Source organism: Epinephelus moara, chromosome 13 (genome assembly GCF_006386435.1).
Source record: "Epinephelus moara isolate mb chromosome 13, YSFRI_EMoa_1.0, whole genome shotgun sequence".
NCBI classification, from domain to species: domain Eukaryota; kingdom Metazoa; phylum Chordata; class Actinopteri; order Perciformes; family Serranidae; genus Epinephelus; species Epinephelus moara.
The window spans coordinates 30945769-30964609 of record NC_065518.1 but is presented as its reverse complement, the minus strand read 5'-3'; the positions used below and the strand labels follow the sequence as shown (position 1 = coordinate 30964609).

Genomic DNA, 18841 nt, shown 5'->3' with positions numbered 1-18841 from the left:
TAATAATGCTGCATTTACAAACAATGTAGCAACATGACCATAGATTGAAGTTGGACAGAACTGTGACACAAGTATGACACAAGTGCTAATAAACTGTGTATTACTACAGCTTTCATTACTGCTGATGCACAGAGCAGCAATGTAGGATTTTGAGGTCAGGGTTGGTGGGTTCCCCCAGGTTTCCGGGTTGGAAATATGACTTAAGGGGGCGTTTCAGTTCAAATTTCCTACCAGGAAGTCTAAAATTCTGACTTTCCAGTGCAAATGGAACACATCATGATCTAATTATTTACAATAATCCAATTATTAAAGTTACAGATGTGCTTATTCATTGTCAAAAACACACCTACATGTATGAACTAACAAACAAGAAAACACTTAACAGCAGATAAACTACAATTTTAATGAACATAAGGATAATAGACATTACAATGACATTAACTGTTAAGTCAGCCGCTTTGTAGTGATGAAGCTCAAATCCAGGATTACTAGCCTGTACACTACAGCAGTGCACTAAAGTAGACTCACACAAATAACTCAGCATGCCTCTTTCACAGGTTTTCTATTAAAAAACACAGTAGAATTTTAGGTTCAATCTTCTGTGGTCTATTTTTCCATCACTTTTCGTGATGTTTTAGGTTTTTGCTGTGGTCCTGTTCCAGTATCAGTACTGAGGTATTTGGGCAGGTATTGTATCAAAGTTATCATTGTGTTATCATGACAACACCAGCCAGTGTCAGGCCATCCATGGTACTGCAGTGGATAAACTGTGCCTCTTAAATTATAGCTTGTACTTGGAGACTTTCAAGTCAAACATTTTTTTTCATCAACTGTGTGTGTGTGTGTGTGTGTGTGTGTGTGTGTGTGTGTGTGTGCGCGCGCGTGCGCGCTGTGTGTGTTGATTACATAGCAAATCAATCCGTTTTGTTACTCAGACCAAATCTTGATGGCATTCCCTGTGAGAGCAACTTTCCATCAGATGGGTCTTTGTTTGGGCTGCCATCCAAAGCAAACTCCATAAAAGAGCTGTTGGCGTCATCTGACTGAGATCCTCACTCACCCACTGTTTTCTTAGTGACATAGTCTAAATAAACATGGATACAAAATAGCCTGTTGGTTGTTTAAGCTTCCCTTACAGTTCTTCATACTTAGCTGTAGAGAACATGTAGCCATTCATTTAGTTTTCAGCAGTTTCCCCCAAGGTTAACTAAGGACATTCTTCTGACACTGACATGACAGGAGATTTTGAGCCATCACTGCTGTGATCATGTTGTCCCCTTCAGCTCTGACTAGACCGTGAAGTTAAGCTGTCACCATGAAAGCCCGCAGATCCATCAAGATTTAATCGGGGTCTTCGGCACGACAGGGATTATAATTACATTTGGTGCGAGCAGTAAGGAAAGTGTCATTGAAGTCTCTTCTCCTCTCAAACTCTGAATACATTGATACTATGTTACATATACCTCAAGCTTTGGCTCAACCTGCTTTTAATCTTATCAGTCAACAGTTGCTAAATTGAGAATTCAGAATGACCAAAGAGTTTGAGAGGATTAATACATGGAGATGAGGGAGAAATAAAAATACCATATATTCTGACAGTTAATACAGATAATATTTATCACCATTGCTTTTCATACAGTCTGTTGTGGTGTCAAATTAAGCTTTGTGAGGCTAGCTGCAGTATTGAGCAACAAGAAAATAACTCCGTTCAGTCTGTTTTACTTCAAAAACCCTGCGCCTGACCCGCTTAGTGACTTGGCTTTCCTTGGTGCAGCAGAGAGGCTGCTCTCCACTGCTGGAGACATAACTTTAATAACTAAACAGTGGAGCACTCTGGCTCCCCCTCATTTTTTTATTCTCACACAGGCTGAAGACTGTGGTCTTCACCCAAACACTAACTTTCAAGGGCATGGAGACAGGTTGCGTCTCAGGTTGCTATGTGACCATAACCAGCACCATGTCATAGCCTAATTGCCTGCACCTCCCCCTCATTTTGTTATTCCCATACAGGCAGAAGACTGAGGTCTTCACCCTGTCTGTAAGGGGCCGTACACATTCCACATCTTTAACCGCCTATGATTTAATGGTAGGTGAAACACTGAAGCAAGCATCAGCGGACTTTTCAATCAAATAGCAGGTTATAACCACAAACCCACTGAGTGGCTTTTACACCCCATTAAGCTAAATCTAGAAAAGATAATTTCTGTTGTTTAGTGCGTTTCTTATTCTACTATTCTACTTATTCTTATTATTACTCGTTGCACTCAATATTATACTATCTTGAACAGAGGCCTGAGAATAGGATTGCTTGGTGTTATATGACTCGTGAACTCATTTCTCAGTTTCAGGTTTTGTTGGTAGAGGCCTCCTCTGTAACCACAAACACACGCAGTACAAACATACAAGTATCATACATACACACACACACACACACACACACACACACACACACACACACACACACACAGACAGACAGCAGGTTCCTCTGTTAGCAGATGAGATGTGAGCTGTTGGGGTGGAACCAATGAGGAAACCACTTCCTGTCCTTGTAGCGAGTTGCTATAGTGCTGAAGCTACTTTTTTTTTCTCAGTTAAAGATAACCATAATGCTACATGTAGTTAGTAACATCATTCAGCAGTAAACACAAAGCGAAATGTTGTTCATACTAAAAAGCAAGTTAAGGGAGGAAATGGGTTCTAGAAGCTAGAGTAGGATGATTAAGCAGTATATTGATGCAGCAGTCTTTGTTTGTTTATTTGTTTGTTTTAACAGAAAATAGGTCAGCAGCCTTCTTTTTTATTTGTTACACAGTGGGTTACAGTTTTTTTTATTCTGAATGTGTTAACATTACTGCAGAGACAGATTATAGTACTTAATCATTGAAATATTGACAGATATTTTACTGATGAGATGAAGTTGAAAGCTCCAAAAAGGTGGTAAGTGGACCTTGAGTTGAGGTTATTTTAATGCACAGATAATAATAATAAATTTGGCAAGTCAATATGAGATTAGTCAAAAAGCACAAGCTGCTTTGAGTATAAACAGGGTTTTCCACAATTCCATATGATCCAAGAATTACTTAATTCAATTTTCAGTGCTATGGGCACATTTCATTTATACTGCAGTTCAATAACTAGGTGCAATTCTATCCAGTGAGGAACCTTTCATTACACAAGTCCATTGCACAACCTTTGCTATTGAGGCGGACTGTAGCAATCCCTTTTGGGTTGATGTTTTCACGAGGCTGGTGTGAGAAGGGCTGTGCTTTTCAAGTGTGTCACAACACATGCCGGGTGGTTCAACAGAAACGGCTCAATTCAATCTTCCCATACTTTGTGAAAATTTACAACATGTTTGAGATGCAGTTTTTTTCTCTCATGCCCAGAGATGGCCATAAAGGTTTCACATCACTGTTTCACCCTCGGTTCAAGGTCCTCCCAGCAAGTCAGCCCTCATTATGTGACACCAGGTTGGAACACAGGATCTGATGTTTAACTACAGCAAGCTGTAAAACCATTAACTGATATTCAACAAGCTTAGGGAATGTTTACAATGGCTGCCGGCTGCCTCCTGTACCATCACACTTAAACTAGGTTAATCCTGCATTCACTCTGAAGCTGTTTATGGCAGAGAGCAAACCAGATGTTATCTCTGTTGGTACAAAGTGTCACCCACGAAGGCCTGCAGCCACATCTCTGCAACTGAAATCATATTGTCTGGTTTCTTTGTGTGGAATCCCCAGCAGGCTGCAGGTGCTGCTCTGTGGTTGACCTTTTTCTGCAGAGGACAGCTTGAAATATAATATCACTTGAAAATAGCATGATTGGCGGGCCACTGTTTGCATCTGCCACTGCTGACTATTGGTACATTTAGCTGTCAATGTTAAGCTAATATCTCTTTGACAGTAAAGCAAGATGGGCTATCTGTAGTTAGGTATTAGCCCTGTACAGCTAGCAGAGCCAGCACAGCCTGTCGGTCTCACACAAAGTTTAAAGGATAAGGCTGGTGTTATTCTATAGTTTTCTTATTGTCAACAAATTCCTTTTTAAAGACCAAAACCAGCAATGTGTTTCTACATTTCTGAGTACTTCCTGACTTCCCCAACCTGTCTGTGGTACTCACACTCTAAACCACTGTTTCCTTTCTTAAGATGTAAATCCTTAAATACCAGCTGACAAATACATAGTTTCATAAAAAAAACAGCTGGTCTCTGTAGTTTTTAGCAAACATTACTCAGACAGGTGGAAATAGGGTATTTGTTGGGGACTGTTATCAGTGGCAGATCAATCCACATTTGGTGCATTTGTGGTTCGTCATTTTTTTAGACTGTGTCACCCCATCATAGGAGTTTTTTTTGTCATGGTACTCCAGTCCATGGTATATACCAAGAGTGTAAATCTCCAGCTTTATCACAATATGCTATTACATGAATTCTTTAAACAACAGTACGATATTTGCCAATATTACAAAGTCTGCCACGATATAATATATAATCATTTAACACAATCAGTTACAGAAGACGCTGCTGGCCCTTTCTTTTTTACTTTTAACCATATAAGATAAACTCAACAGATAAATAATGTGTACTGACTCCACTAACACACATAAAACAGCACATGGAATAAGTTTGCCTTCAGGGCTTTATGTCAGAAATCCCTTTCTGGAGGACATCTTTTCATGTAAACCTAAACCATCTTTTTCATGAAACTTCAGGGCTGTCTCACATAAAGCCCTTACGGCAAACTTCTCCCAACATCCATAAAACACAGATTAACAACATCATTTAACGAAAATATAAAAATCGGTTCAATAATAACTGTCAAGGTTCATACAAAAAAATGTTTTTTGCTAGTCACTCATTATTAACTTAAACATACTTACATCTCATAAATTAGTCTAGTGGCTATTGGAGTTTTCCTCTACTCATAGCTTAACAAATGACACATATTTGTACTTTATAGCCTATTACTTACTGTTGGTTTAATTCACTGCATTTCCCAACAGAACAGCAAGGTTGAATCTCAGCCTGCATGCACGTTTCTTTCAGCTGAACATTGTTAAAATAGGGCGGCTAATGTTGCTGTGTTCCACAAGAAGTTAACATAAATTAGCTAGCTTTGTCTGTTGACCCGAACTTTCTCCAAAATTGAAAATATTTCCACACTGTTAATTTAACTCAGAATAAATAATGTTATCGTCATCGTCTTTGTCTTGGCTGCTTGCTATTCATCTGCCAGCTGCTGTTTGTGGTGACACAGAATTTCAAAATAAAGGTATAACCTTAAGATGATGATATGAATCGATGTTTTCACTTCCTTGCATCAATAATATTTGATTGTTGTTTATGTAATTGATATATTGATTGAGATCAATGGACATTACACCCCTAGTGTGTATATACAATATACTTAAATATATTGAGCCCAAATTTTATTAAGCCCATTTTCAGTCACTCGGAATAAAAGCCAGCAGGTGCCCTGCAAATTTAAAATGAACAATGAATACAAATAAATATGCTAAAATGTTAAAGGAGTATTTCACCTCACAGTCAGAATCCAAAAAGGGAGAAAATTCTTGACGAATGGAAGCCAAAGCGATTTGCTTTAACAGGTCCAGGTTGTACGCGTAGTACTTCCCAAACACATGCATTTTTGCTAAAATGTTTGTATTTAAAACTGTGCTGTTTACGCAGAAGTGTGGAATAGTAACTGTTAAGCAAACAACAAAATAAGAAAAGGTTGCAGGTGTTTTAATGTGAGCCTGCTATCTCTGATGTGGGGTGAGAGAGCAAAAACCAGAGTTGATGACAGGCATTTTTCTTGACTTTTTTTTGTGTACCAGGAATGAGAGCCAGATCACACATGAATGAATTTGGGAACATATAGTACCACAGTGAATTGGACAATGATGGATATCCATCTTCCACAAGCAGTCCAACCGTTAGCCCAGTGAAGTTGATTCTGATTTAGTTTTGGCGGTAGGCTCCGTTTCAGTCCTGTCAGACTGTGTTCAGGGCTAAGATGTATGCAGATGTATTTTTCTGACTGCTGAGCTCCATGGGATTTTTTGACATATAGATTTAGTATGTTCCACTAGGTCACACTCCCTAACAGCATGTGTGTGACAAGGCACCACATACAGTAGCAAGTGGATACCTTTAAGAACTGGTACTATGACTGAATTCTGAGCTGTTACGGCTTTCACTGCAGGGATCATTAGGGTATCATATTATTACAGTTGGTCGGTCCTGTGTCACACCTGCTGTAGAGATATTTCAGTTGAGCTTTGTGGGTGTGGAAACATATCTTCTTTGATGTTTCCTTTCAGCAGAGGGTTGCTTTAGCAACAAACATTGTAAAATGTATCAGTGCCAGCATGTTGTAGAGACTTTCTGCTGGACTTTACCCAGGAGTGTCATTATCATACAGCACTTGCTGTCACTGCACTGTTTTACTGTGCGTGGCTCTGCTGATGCTGTGGTTTTCCTGTGCATGCTGTGGGGGAGACAACCAAAAAAGTTTGAAAATCAGAGAGCTGTTCTCCAATGTCACCAGAGATGCATTTTGACTGAGTAATGGTAGTGATGTTATAGATAGATTAATGGAGATGGTAAGCACTGTGTCTCTCCACCACATGCTCTCAGAGTCGTCTGTATTGTGTTTGGATGGAGACAAAAAACCACTCCGTGTAGCTTTGTCTATGAGCCTTTACTGAACTCACGACACCTCACACTTTACGTCACACTGTACACAGTGCAGTGAAAACTTAAAGGCACAGGAACACAATACTGAACGTCTTCAGACATAACAGTCTGAATGTTCGTTTTGAGACAAAGCCAAAGTATGAGTGAAAGACAGAAAGGTATAAAAAGATAAAGTCCGCACACCAGAAGCTGCTCCTTGAACAATTTATTCATGTATTGTTACGTTTCGGGCCCCTGCCCTTCATCAGACATGTCTGATGAAGGGCTGATGTCTGGTGTGCGGACTTTACCTTTTTATTCCATACTTACCTTTTGGTCCAGCACCCAGCATTAAATTTTTTGGGATGTGCGTGCTACTTTTACCTGTTATTGTATAAAGACAGAAAGGTGGCAGTGCATGTCTGGTCACCTGCTGTGGCACAGGCAGAATCTCTCCTCCCCTGCGGTGCAGTAAATGGATTATATGGAGGTGGTTTACCTTGCATGACTGGTTCAAGAGATGGTATATGGTAAACAAAGAGTTTGTCAGATTGTCTAATGTCTGAACTCCTCCTTTCAGTGTTGGATAGAGCTGCGATGATTACTCAATAAATCAACTATTTCGATAATGAATAAAATTATATCTGTCATTTTCAAGCAAACATGCCAAACATTTGCTGGTTCCACCCTCTTAAATGTGAACATTTGCTGCTTTTCTTTGTCATTAGGATGGTAGATAAAAAGTCTTTGGGTTTCGGACAACAGACGCAAATTGAAGATGATTGTGATGAGCATTTTTCATTTTTTTGACATTTTATCAACCAAAGTGTGTGTTCCACCTTAGTTAAATCAGACATCTGGCTAATAAGGTAACAAATGCTACAAAATCTGACTTATATTTTGAAAGCAGCAGAGTCCGTGGAACCCCAAACAATTCTGTAATTGCTGTTGGATCAAAATAAACCCAAATCATAAGTCAAAAATTTCAAGTCAATATGTGTGTAGGGAAGGGCAAGACCAAAACATATGGAAATGGAGAGCAGCACATAGTCATTTAATTGATTGTTAATATAGAAATATTAAATATTGCAGTTTTCAGACAGCACCTCTCCCCGGGCATATGACTCAGCTTACACCCTGAGATAATTGTAGTGCACAGCATTCCAGTTGTGTACTTTGCACCTCACCTGTTATATCCTCCTTATCGTCTTCATTAACATCCGCTGGTTATGTGGGCTTTGTCATAAATGTGTGATTCCATCCAAAGGTTCAAACTAACCATCACCTCGCCATAACTCCTCCCAAGATCACCCTGACTCACTCAGAATGTTCAGTAATCATCAACCACCCTGACTTCATATAAACCCTTGGATCAATGCATAATCCACTTTGCGAGTGGATGAGAGGGTGCGTCCATCTTCAGTGAATGCTGAGGTTGCAGTGGTTGATCTTAAATGGTCACTTGGAATCATTTACAGATACCCGCTGATAGCTGAGGATGTTGTAGATAGCTGTGCTTTTATCAGATGATGGTAGTGTAACAGGTGGGTGGGGAGTGTTTTTTTATCGGAGCCTCAGACACCTGTTACTGCCTCATGCATGTTAGCTGTAAAAAGGTTCGGAGGCTGAAGTCAAGTTACACCAAAAAAAAAAAAAAAAAAAAAAAGGAAACGTTAAGGGCTGTATTCAACCAAAGAAAATCTTGGTGACTGAAATTCGACCTACTCTTCAACCAATCACTTCGTCGATGGGGAAAAAAGATAGGCGCCTTATCTCTAGGTTAACTAAATGGGCCACATTAACACTTGACCAGGCCAAGTAAACTCTGTGTTTAGGCAAGTAGAATGCCTCGAGTAAAAAATAAATGTAATCTCAAATGTAATATTATTTGAAAATAAAATGCCCACTGTAACTCTTTTCCCCCTGAGCGTGCGCGAGTCGTGCGAAAAATCTGACATACCGGACACTACAGAAGTTAACTTTGGGGTTCACGATGTTATATACAACATGACGTTATGAACGTTAAACATCTCTGTTACACTGCATGCTTGACAGAGACGTACTGTTTTTAGCCTAGGAGCTACTTTTTGCCATCGTGCCGCTTCAGCAAGGACTCCGGTGTGATCGTATCCCTTTCAGAAGCTTCATAATCCAGCCTTGAACTGCAGCATCTTTTTGGAGACTTTGTGAAATAAATCCATAGTGATAAAATCTGACACTTTTATCTATTTATCCATTTTCTGATGAAAAATGAGAGCTGAAAAATGTTAACTTTGGGTAAAACGCTGCACTCGTCACTGTCCCCAGCCGTCCAATAACAGTGGAGAAGGGACAGGACGAATACCACAAAGACCAACCATCACACAGGACTTTAGTAGGTGCCTAACAACGACTGCTGTTTATAGCTTGGAAAAGAAATGCATTGGTGGACACATGGCCTTATTAAAGTAACACCCGCGACTGTCTAACCAATGAGAATTTGGTCGGACAAGAGCATATTGACCAACCAACCGACCATCGGTCTAGAAATTTACACCCTAGAAATGGTAGACAGGCACAAAAAAAAGAGTCAAAATTACGACACTGAGTCAAAATCATGAGATACTAATTTGAAAATTTTAATGTTTAATAAAAATTGAAAGTAAATCAAAATTTTGACATGTAAAGTCAAAATTGCAGGGAGGTATTCGACTACCTCATAACTTTGACTCATTATCTTATAATTAAAATGTATTATCTCGTATCTCAGACAGTACATTTTATTTTTTTATTTTTCCTAACTTTTCATCCATTGATATATTTTGTCATGGCAGAAGTGTGCTTCCATACATCATCCCCTGGCCGGACCATCTATAAAATCTTCATGGTTAGATTAAGGGCAGAATTGTAAAACTGACAAATTATCTTGATTGAGCATGTTGAAAGTGCAGTTGGCAGCAACAACACTAGGAAAAGTGTTTATATTGACGTATTGTAAAATGACAACACCTTTTATAGAGCTGACCCCTTTTGTGATAGTATTCCATTCGGCAATCATTTCCAGGAGTCTTGTAATAAAGACGTAGCGACATTGTAATGTCAGTGCAGCAGTGCTTTAACTGCACGTGTGTGAAATGGTTAAAAGAATATAGAGGTGCTTCACCCGCATGTAGGATTAGACACTTAACAAGGCGCAGGCCACAGCAGGATTAGCTGCTGCAAGAGAGCAGACTGCTACTGCTTCGTTCAGTTTGGAAAGGAGTCAGCTGTCGCACACTGTATAATCTGTCTTATTATGTGTGTCAGCATCTGTCTGAGGTCCACACAGATCATGCTGTAACAGAGGACATCTCTGCCTATGCATGTTTATGACCTTGTGTAAGTGTCCTGCGTTTTTAGGTCTCACTCAATATTTCTTTTGTCCAAATAAGCATCATGCGTACAGTATGTAAATAGGGAAGTTACATGACGTACATACCTTGTCATTTAGAACACACATGTAATGACTGTATTGATGTGGAGTCTCAGACTGACGTAAGCCACATCTGAAAGTGCACTGTGTTGGAGAAATCTGAAATAATTGCACAAATTTGGACTGGCTGAACGCAGACATTAAGTAGCATATGTCGCATCCTTTTTGTCACAAATATACACGAGGTACTGCTGTTGCTGTTTGTTGTACAGTGACTCACTCTACCGTATCAAACCATTAAGCCACAAGAATCTGGCATTTACATATGACCGCCGTCAGCTGTTACATTTATAGCTGTGTAGAGCTGCTGCAGTTGTAACTGTGTTAAAACAATGTGCTAGAGTGGTTCATAGTAGTAGTAGTAGTTTAATTTCCATATCGGATTGTTTGTAAGATGTTTGACGGAAATGATGTGGACAGCTAAAGTTTGAAGTGTTGCAACAAGTTATGGGATCGTAAATCCAAATTCTAACTTTAAAAGGTGTAATTATGAGATGAGTTAAAATTACGACATAAGAAATGATAGCTTTTATCTACCTATGATCTTCATTTTTATGTTATCTTGTGGCTGGTGTTTTTATTGTCGTATTGCCTTTGTATTTATTGACTGTATGTTTTTATGATCTTCTTTTGTGAAGCACTTTTATTTTTGTACCAAATACATTTATTATTATTATTCAGTTGTAATATCTCATTACTACAATTTGTAATGTATAATATTTACAATTGACTCATCTCAAAGGCCTGTTTTATGTCGTATCTTATAATTCTTAATTTGTCTCTCATAATTTCATATTTTTATACTTACTGTCCTATAATATGTAGATATAGCATTGACTAAGTCATTTAATATTTTGAGTAAGTATGACGTTAAAAGTCATCGTTTTGACTTAGTAAATCAAACTTTCTTGTGTAAGTGTTTTTTTTTCTTAAAATTAAAATTCTCAATATCAGTTTTGACAGTCAAAAATGTTGTTGCCCATATTTGATTAAAACATAATAGTTCAAATTTGCGAATATTATATTGACTTAATAAGTTTAGCTTTCGACTTACTGTCCCGTAACGTTGAAATACTATTTCATTATTTGTCCTAATAAATTATTATACAATTGTAAATTGTAAAGCAAAACAAAAGGAAAAATTCTGAATTAATATAATAATTTCAGTTTACTGTGTCATGCTTTTGACTCTCTAAGTTGATATTTTTCACTTCATAGTTTTGACTTGTTATGAGTTTCCTATTTCATTTATTTATTTTATTTTATTGGCGGAAATGGGCTTCCATAGATCTTTCCAGTGGTGGATGAAGTGCCTGAAAGCCATACTTGAGTAAAAGTAAAGATTTCTTACCCTTCATTTGTCCATCTATCCCTCCTTTCCCCGCTTCATTTTCTATTTTGTAGTAAGTAACTGATGCTTAGAGGAAATGTAGTGGAGTAAAAGTAAAAATGTACAGGAATATAAAAACTTAAAGTACAGATACGCGCAGTAACATTTCCAGGAAATTAAAGTACAGATACGCGCAGTAACATTTCCAGGAAATACACAGAGCTGGGCTCACACAGAAGTGAGTGGCATCAATCAGCGACACAAATGAAGCTGAAGTCCAGATGAGACTGCACATTACTGATATTATTTACAGAGACAGTGAAATATTACTGATTACACCTTTTAATGAACTGTTGGTTTTCTGCCGTACGTGTGCAGGAGGAGAGCAGCGGGCTGCGGCCTCGTCTCTGCCGCCTGAAGAAGGGACCCGGCGGCTACGGCTTCAACCTGCACAGTGAGAAGTCCAAACCAGGCCAGTTCGTCAGAGCTGTGGATGACGACTCTCCAGCACAGAGAGCAGGCCTCAGACCACAGGACAAGATCATCGAGGTACACAACACACAAACACTCATTCTCTAGGTCGCATGGACAGATACTTTTTCCACATCATTCCTGAGTGGTGACACTGTGGGTGTTTTATTTTGTTTTGTTTGTATTTGTATCAGCTGTAATCCTATTACATCAGTGGGCAAACGGGAAACTGAAATCCCAGGAGGTATTAGGTTATTATTAGATGGAGAGTGCGTGCAGCTGTGATCTGCATGTGTGCAGTTGTGTTCACATATATGCTCCTGTGTGTCTGGGGTGTGTAAAGACTGTTTTTCTGTGTGTGTTTGAAGCAGAAATCAGCATTTTCTCCCTCGCTGTGTGTGTGACGACCAGGCCTTCTGGCCATGTTGAACATGGTAGGGTCAGAGATAATCCACTTACTGCGTCTGTAGCTGAATTACAGCCTGCGCAAACAGTCTGCAGGGCCTCTCACATGCAGGAGGAAAGGGGGGGTATACAGATGATGTAAATGAAGTAATACCACAACTGTATTTAGTGTTTTCACAACAAGATGGAAGCTTTAAAAGGGATATTGTGGAAGTTTAAGAGTTGGAATTCAGTAAACAGAGTGCCGGGAATTTAATGAATTTTCTGTGGAGGTCAGGGTGTGTTTCAGAGGGTGACTGGTGAGGAATAGAGCAGAACGTTCTGTACCACCTGTCCAGCGTTCACAGCCACTGTGGGAGTTGGTGAAACGGAGAGATTCCTGCCAGTATTCCCACCTCGGATCTTCCTCCCACAGGAATTCCTCAGTCTCTTATCTCCCTGCATGCTTGATTAGTTCCATCTCTGGGAGTATGCTTGTGTACCACGCCCTGTAATAACACTGTTACGAAAGAGTTTCCATCACTGGTACCATTAGTCTTCTGCTGGGTATCATTCCATTCATTACTTATCATTACAACCACAGAATTTGCATCTTTCCTCACTTTATAAAAAACATCATCATTCATTTAGTTTGTGTGAATAATCAGTGATACCACATAGTTTATGTCCAGTGTTCTTATCATCTGTTGGCACATTACAGTTATAAGTGATTGGAGTATTTGCACCTGTGCAGGCAAAGCTTTCTGTCATGTGTAATGTAAACAGCTGTAGTGTAGGATCAGGAGACAATGGGAGATAAAATTATTCGTTCCACTATAGCTTCAGTGTGATATTTAGAGAGTGATTGCAAACACATTTTTATTGGTGCCTTTGATGATAATATGTCTCACCCTGTATGTATAGCCAAAGTGTTCAGTATTGATTAAATGAATAACATTTTTTATAAATACAGTAAAATACATACAAATGTACTAATAAATGCAAGACAGTTTAATACATTATTCAGTTTTAACTCATTATGTTTCCATGCTGGTGATAGCCGTGGCTGGAGGCATAATGTTTTGGGGTTGTTTGTACGTACTTACTTACTCATCCCATTCTCGTGCACACTCTTTCACCAGAGCGCCTTGAGGGAATTTTTTCAAATTTGGTACAAACGTCCACGCACGTCAGCTTTGCCATTGTGAGCATTTTTACGACTGCGGTGATGTGTCTGTGTCACTCTGCAGTTACACCTCCAAAACACAAGTCGGTGGTGGAGGTTTCTGTGAAGTGCTGTCAAGTTTACTTGATTCAAAACACACATTAAATATGGCTTAATAGAGACAATTTCGAACACAAGTACACAAATTGGCTTCACTATAACTCGCAGCATTCACAGACAAAGCATTTTTCTTTATCTGGACACATTTTCCCAACAAATATAACATGCTAATATTATTAGCACAAGCCTTTGGAATTTTACATTATATAAATTAGACTAGCAGCTAGCAATTTTTTTCCTCTTCTCATATAAAACCAGGGACAACAGCAACATTTAACAAAGGTAACGGTACATAATTTGGCTCCATTACAACTCACAAGGTTCACTGACAAAACAACTGTCCTGTACTAAACACGTTTTCTAAACAAATACAACATGCTAACGTTATTAGCACAAACCTATGGCATTTTACATTGTATAAATTAGCCTAGCAGCTAGCTATCTTTTTCCTTTCTCATATAAAACCAGGGACAACAGCAACATTTAACAAAGGCAACGGTACATAATTTGGCTTCATTACAACACACAAGATTCACAGATAAAACAACTGTCTTATACTAAATACGTTTTCTGAAGAAATACAACATGCTAACTTTATTAGCACCAGCCTATGGCATTTAACATTGTATAAATTAGCCTAGCGACGAGCAGAGATTTCTTCTGCTCATATGAAGCCAGGGTAAATCACACACAAGACTTAAAATGCTATTTTAGTGGAGGCTTTACTGTCTTCACAATTTATTGTTTCTTATCTGTGAAATACAAGTAAATAAAAGCTTTGTTTTCACTGAGGGAAATGGTTTCAGCTTACAGAAACAGACAGGAGGTCTGCGTCACTGCGACGCGTAGTTACAATTCTGGGGAGGTGCATGTCAGGCTACAGCATAGGTTACGCAGAAGAATAAATTCGCTGTTATTCTCATGAACATGCTTTTCGAGATTTTGGGATGTCACCTTAAATTAAAGGAACATATGATCACTATTTTTGGCAAATCATGTGATGACACAATGATCTGATTTTGTTTGAACTATCTCAAAGTAACAGTTGCAGGGTGATGTGTACATTTTTGTAAGGATATCCTGAAGACTTGCTGCGGAATCTGAACTCATGAATCAGTGGTTTGTGTATTGGCAGGTCAATTTGTACTTCTCAAAGCAATCTGCACTGAAACTCCAGCACCATGTGACCATAATGTGTTACTGACAAAATGATTGCTGACTTGATATTCTGGAATGTCACAAAAAAACCCCACAATTTTTGTACGAACTAAAAACAAATTATGGAAAGATTCAGAAAAATAAACTGCCTCTCCTCTCCTCTCCTCTCCTCTCCTCTCCTCTCCTCTCCTCTCCTCTCCTCTCCTCTCAGGTTAATGGCATATCAGTGATTGGCAAGCAGCACTCAGAGGTGGTTGCTGCCATCAAAGCAGGAGGAGATGAGACCACGCTGCTGGTGGTGGACGCAGAGACTGAAGAATTCTTTAAGAAATGCAACGTCGTGCCCACTGAGGAACACGTCACCGGTATGACACACACATGCTTTTACACACCGATTGCACTTGACTTGCAAGTGCATGTTTATCATTACAGTGTTAAAAGATGAAAAACAAAATGATGAGACATTTAGTGTATGATAATTAATACTAAGATGAAGTGAGGCCTGTATGTCTTCTTTTCCCCTGTAGGACCTCTTCCTGAGCCAGCATCAGAGGGGGAGGAGGTGAGGACCACTGCACCCACACACACACACACACACAACACACAAACTTACAGATAGTGGCCTGGAAAAGCCCCACTGATCCTCTCTGGGCATTCCTGGTAGCAGATTAGGAGTTCTGGACTGTGTTTTGTGAATCGTCCTGGTCTTCACGTGTTCCCTGTCAAGACCGCATTGTAACACTCAAACACACAGAGCACACAGACCTGAGTGATGTCATGTTACAGAACTTCAGAAAACATTTTGCCACAGCACATGCCACGTGATTGCAATGTCAGGGGTTTGATTCCAGCCAGGGACCTGTGCTGCATGTCATACCTCCCCCTCCCCATCTCTCTCTTTTTTCCCTTCTGTCTCTTTAAGATTGTTAACAAAAAAAAAAGTCACACTCTTCTTCACTTGGTCCATATATCCCATTGACAGTCAATACAGGGTTGATCAGTTCTACATTCTACATATACATAAAAACAGTCGTCAAACAAATTGCATCACATGCAGACACATGTCACAGACATGGATGTAAACTGCAACATGACTGGTTGGTGGAGGCGTACAACCACAAGACATTAATTGTAGTTTTCGTTCAAAAACGCCATTTTAAAATGAAAAGGTGTCAGCATGGATGTGGCCTTTTTGCTCCCAGTTTGTAACTCGGGTCCTGAGATAACCCTGATGACATCACTATGGCATCGTAAGGGTTATTTTTTGAGACTTAATAAAGCTTTCCCAGAGCCACAGCAGACATTACCGAGCTGGTCTACAATATGAGTAGCACAGACGCATAATGCATTAACTTGAGAAAAAAACAATTTGCTCTGTTTTTGTGAATGAACAACGTAATATTCCTGTTAATTCAGAAAAACAAAACTTTTTTTTTTCTCACATGAATGCATTGTGTTTTTGTAGAGTAGCACTCCTCATCATCTGGGTGTGTAAAATCACATCATGGCCCTGTAATTAGCCGTCAGTGCTAACCCACATGTGTTGGTGTGACATTCCACGAGCACCGCAGAGTGGTTTATCAAAAGTAAACACTCTCCACCTCCTCCTCCACACACACACACACACACACACACACACACACACACACACACTGACAACATGGGAAAAGTGGATCGGCCCCTCTGGTGACATTGCGAGTGACCCTTCACCATGGCAACAAGAGCTCACTAGTGTGTGTTTCTCTCTCTCTCTCTCTCTCTCTCTCTCTCTCTCTTTCTGTCTCCTGTGTCCTGGAGGATCATGGGATTGAAGTGGCTTTAACTCTCAAGGCGAGTTGGGGATTATGCTAATGAGATGACTAACGAGCGCTGTTCACATACTCGCACATGCAGGGAGATCCTACTCTACTGCAGCCAGAACAATCACTCATTCACCAGCAATTACATAACACAGCACTCTATGAACTCATGACCACCTCTGACCTGAAATACGTGTGTGTGTGTGTGTGTGTGTGTGTGTGTGTGTGTGTGTGTGTGTGTGTGCACTCACTCCTTTTTATCAGTTGACCATATGAAGTGATGGGTCAGATTTACCCACCTTTACACAAGCTGCCTTTTAGACAACCTCTGCGGCCTCTGTTCAGTGTGTACAGAGGTCCAAAATCGCAGCTCAGCTCCAATCATTCCCATAAAACGCTCCTGGACAAATAGAGTTAATATCTTAAGAGGTTTTTAACTTACATTAGTGGAAATGGGATGCCCATTAAAAGAGGAGTGTCTAATGAAAATGCAGTTGTTGTGGTTTAGTGTGAGCGTGTGTTAAAAGCCTCTCCATGCAGCCAGGAAACCTCACCAGAGGGCTCTTGTGTTATGCAGCATATTGTAGCATTTGTCCAAAGCCACTTACAGAGGCCTGAGGTTATTTTTAGAACAGCAGCTGCTTACCAATTAGATGCCAATTTCATACATACATGAAGTGAGTGGCGCAGGGTCAGGTACTGTGTGTGTGAGGACACACAGTACAGCTGAAGAATGTGGACACGAGCAGGGATGTGTTAATATTTGAAGCAGTTTCCAGATTAGTGCTGCTGACACTGAGCCTCAGCTTTAATAAGTGAGTGATGAGAATATGATCAAGGCACACTTCCTGTCAGGATTACTGACGGCAGTGGTGTACTGCCCCCTGCTGGACATCAACTAAACTATCATCCTCATTTACTTCAGTCATGCAGAGTTTAACTTTTATTAGCTGAGGTTTTGAGTTATCTCTATACACTCACCGGCCACTTAATAAAGTACACCTTGCTAGTATCAGGGTGGACCCTTTTTTGCCTTCAGAACTGCCTTAATTCTTGGTGGCGTAGATTCAACAAGGTGCTGGAAATATTCCAGAAACTTTTGTCCATATTGACATGATAGCATTACACAGTGGCTGCAGATTTGTTGATGCACATCCATGATGCAAATCCCATTCCACCACATCCCAAAGGTGCTCTACTGGATTGAGATCTGGTGACTGTGGAGGCCATTGGAGTACAGTGAACTCATTGTCATGTACAAGAAACCAGTTTGAGATGATTTGAGCTTTGTGACATGGTGCGTTATCCTGCTGGAAGTAGCCATCAGAAGATGGGTACACTGTGGTCATAAAGGGATGGACACGGTCAGCAACAATACTCAGGTAGGCTGTGGTGTTTAAACCATGCTCAGTTGGTACTAAGGGGCCCAAAGTGTACCAGGAAAATATCCCCCACACCATTACACCACCAGCACCAGCCTGAACCGCTGATACAAGACAGGATGGATCCATGCTTTCATGTTGTTTACACCAAATTCTGACCCTACCATTTGAATGTCGCAGCAGAAATCAGACTCATCAGACCAGGCAATGTTTTTACAATCCTCGAGTCGAATTTTGGTGAGCCTGTGTGAATTGTAGCCTCAGTTTCCTGTTCTTAGCTGACAGGAGTGGCATCCAGTATGGTCTTCTGCTTCTAGGTTCAACGTGTTGTTGGTTCAGAGATGGTCTTCTGCATACCTTGGTTGAAACAAGTTTTTATTTGAGTTACTGTTGCCTTTCTATCATCTTGAACCAGTCTGGCCATTCTCCTCTGACCTCTGGCATCAACAAAGCATTTTCGCCCAGAGAACTGCCATTCACTGGATACTTTTCGGACCATCCTCTGTAAACCCTAGAGATGGTTGTGTGTGAAAATCCCAGCAGATCAGCAGTTTCTGAAATACTCCAACAACCATGCCACGTTCAAAGCCATTTTGAAGCTCGGTTTGAACTTCAGCAGGTCGTCTTGACCATGTCTACATGCCTAAATGCATTGAGTTGCTGCCATGTGATTGGCTGATCAGCTATTTGCATTAACAAGCAGTTGAGCTGGTGTAACTTATAAAGTGGGCGTGAGTGTATAACACCAACAGTATGGAGCAGGGGCAGCAGAATGATACGACAGAACTAATGCAACTCAAGGTCCACTTACTCGCTTGTTCCAGAACTTTTGACTTAGTCATAAATGTCAGGTAAGTGGACCTTGAGTGGAGATTGTTTTATCAAATGCTGTTCCCAA

At 40.0% G+C, this 18841-nt stretch overlaps 1 protein-coding gene across 1 annotated transcript in view; it reads left to right on the top strand.

Annotated features, from left to right (window-relative positions):
• The window catches only part of LOC126399327 (Na(+)/H(+) exchange regulatory cofactor NHE-RF1-like), a 30556-nt gene that overhangs the window by 8525 nt on the left and 3190 nt on the right, over positions 1-18841 (top strand). The window contains exons 2-4 of the mRNA XM_050059173.1: positions 11843-12013; positions 14974-15127; positions 15290-15324. Of these exons, the coding sequence (XP_049915130.1) occupies positions 11843-12013; positions 14974-15127; positions 15290-15324 (360 nt within the window). The remainder of the gene's footprint in view (positions 1-11842; positions 12014-14973; positions 15128-15289; positions 15325-18841) is intronic.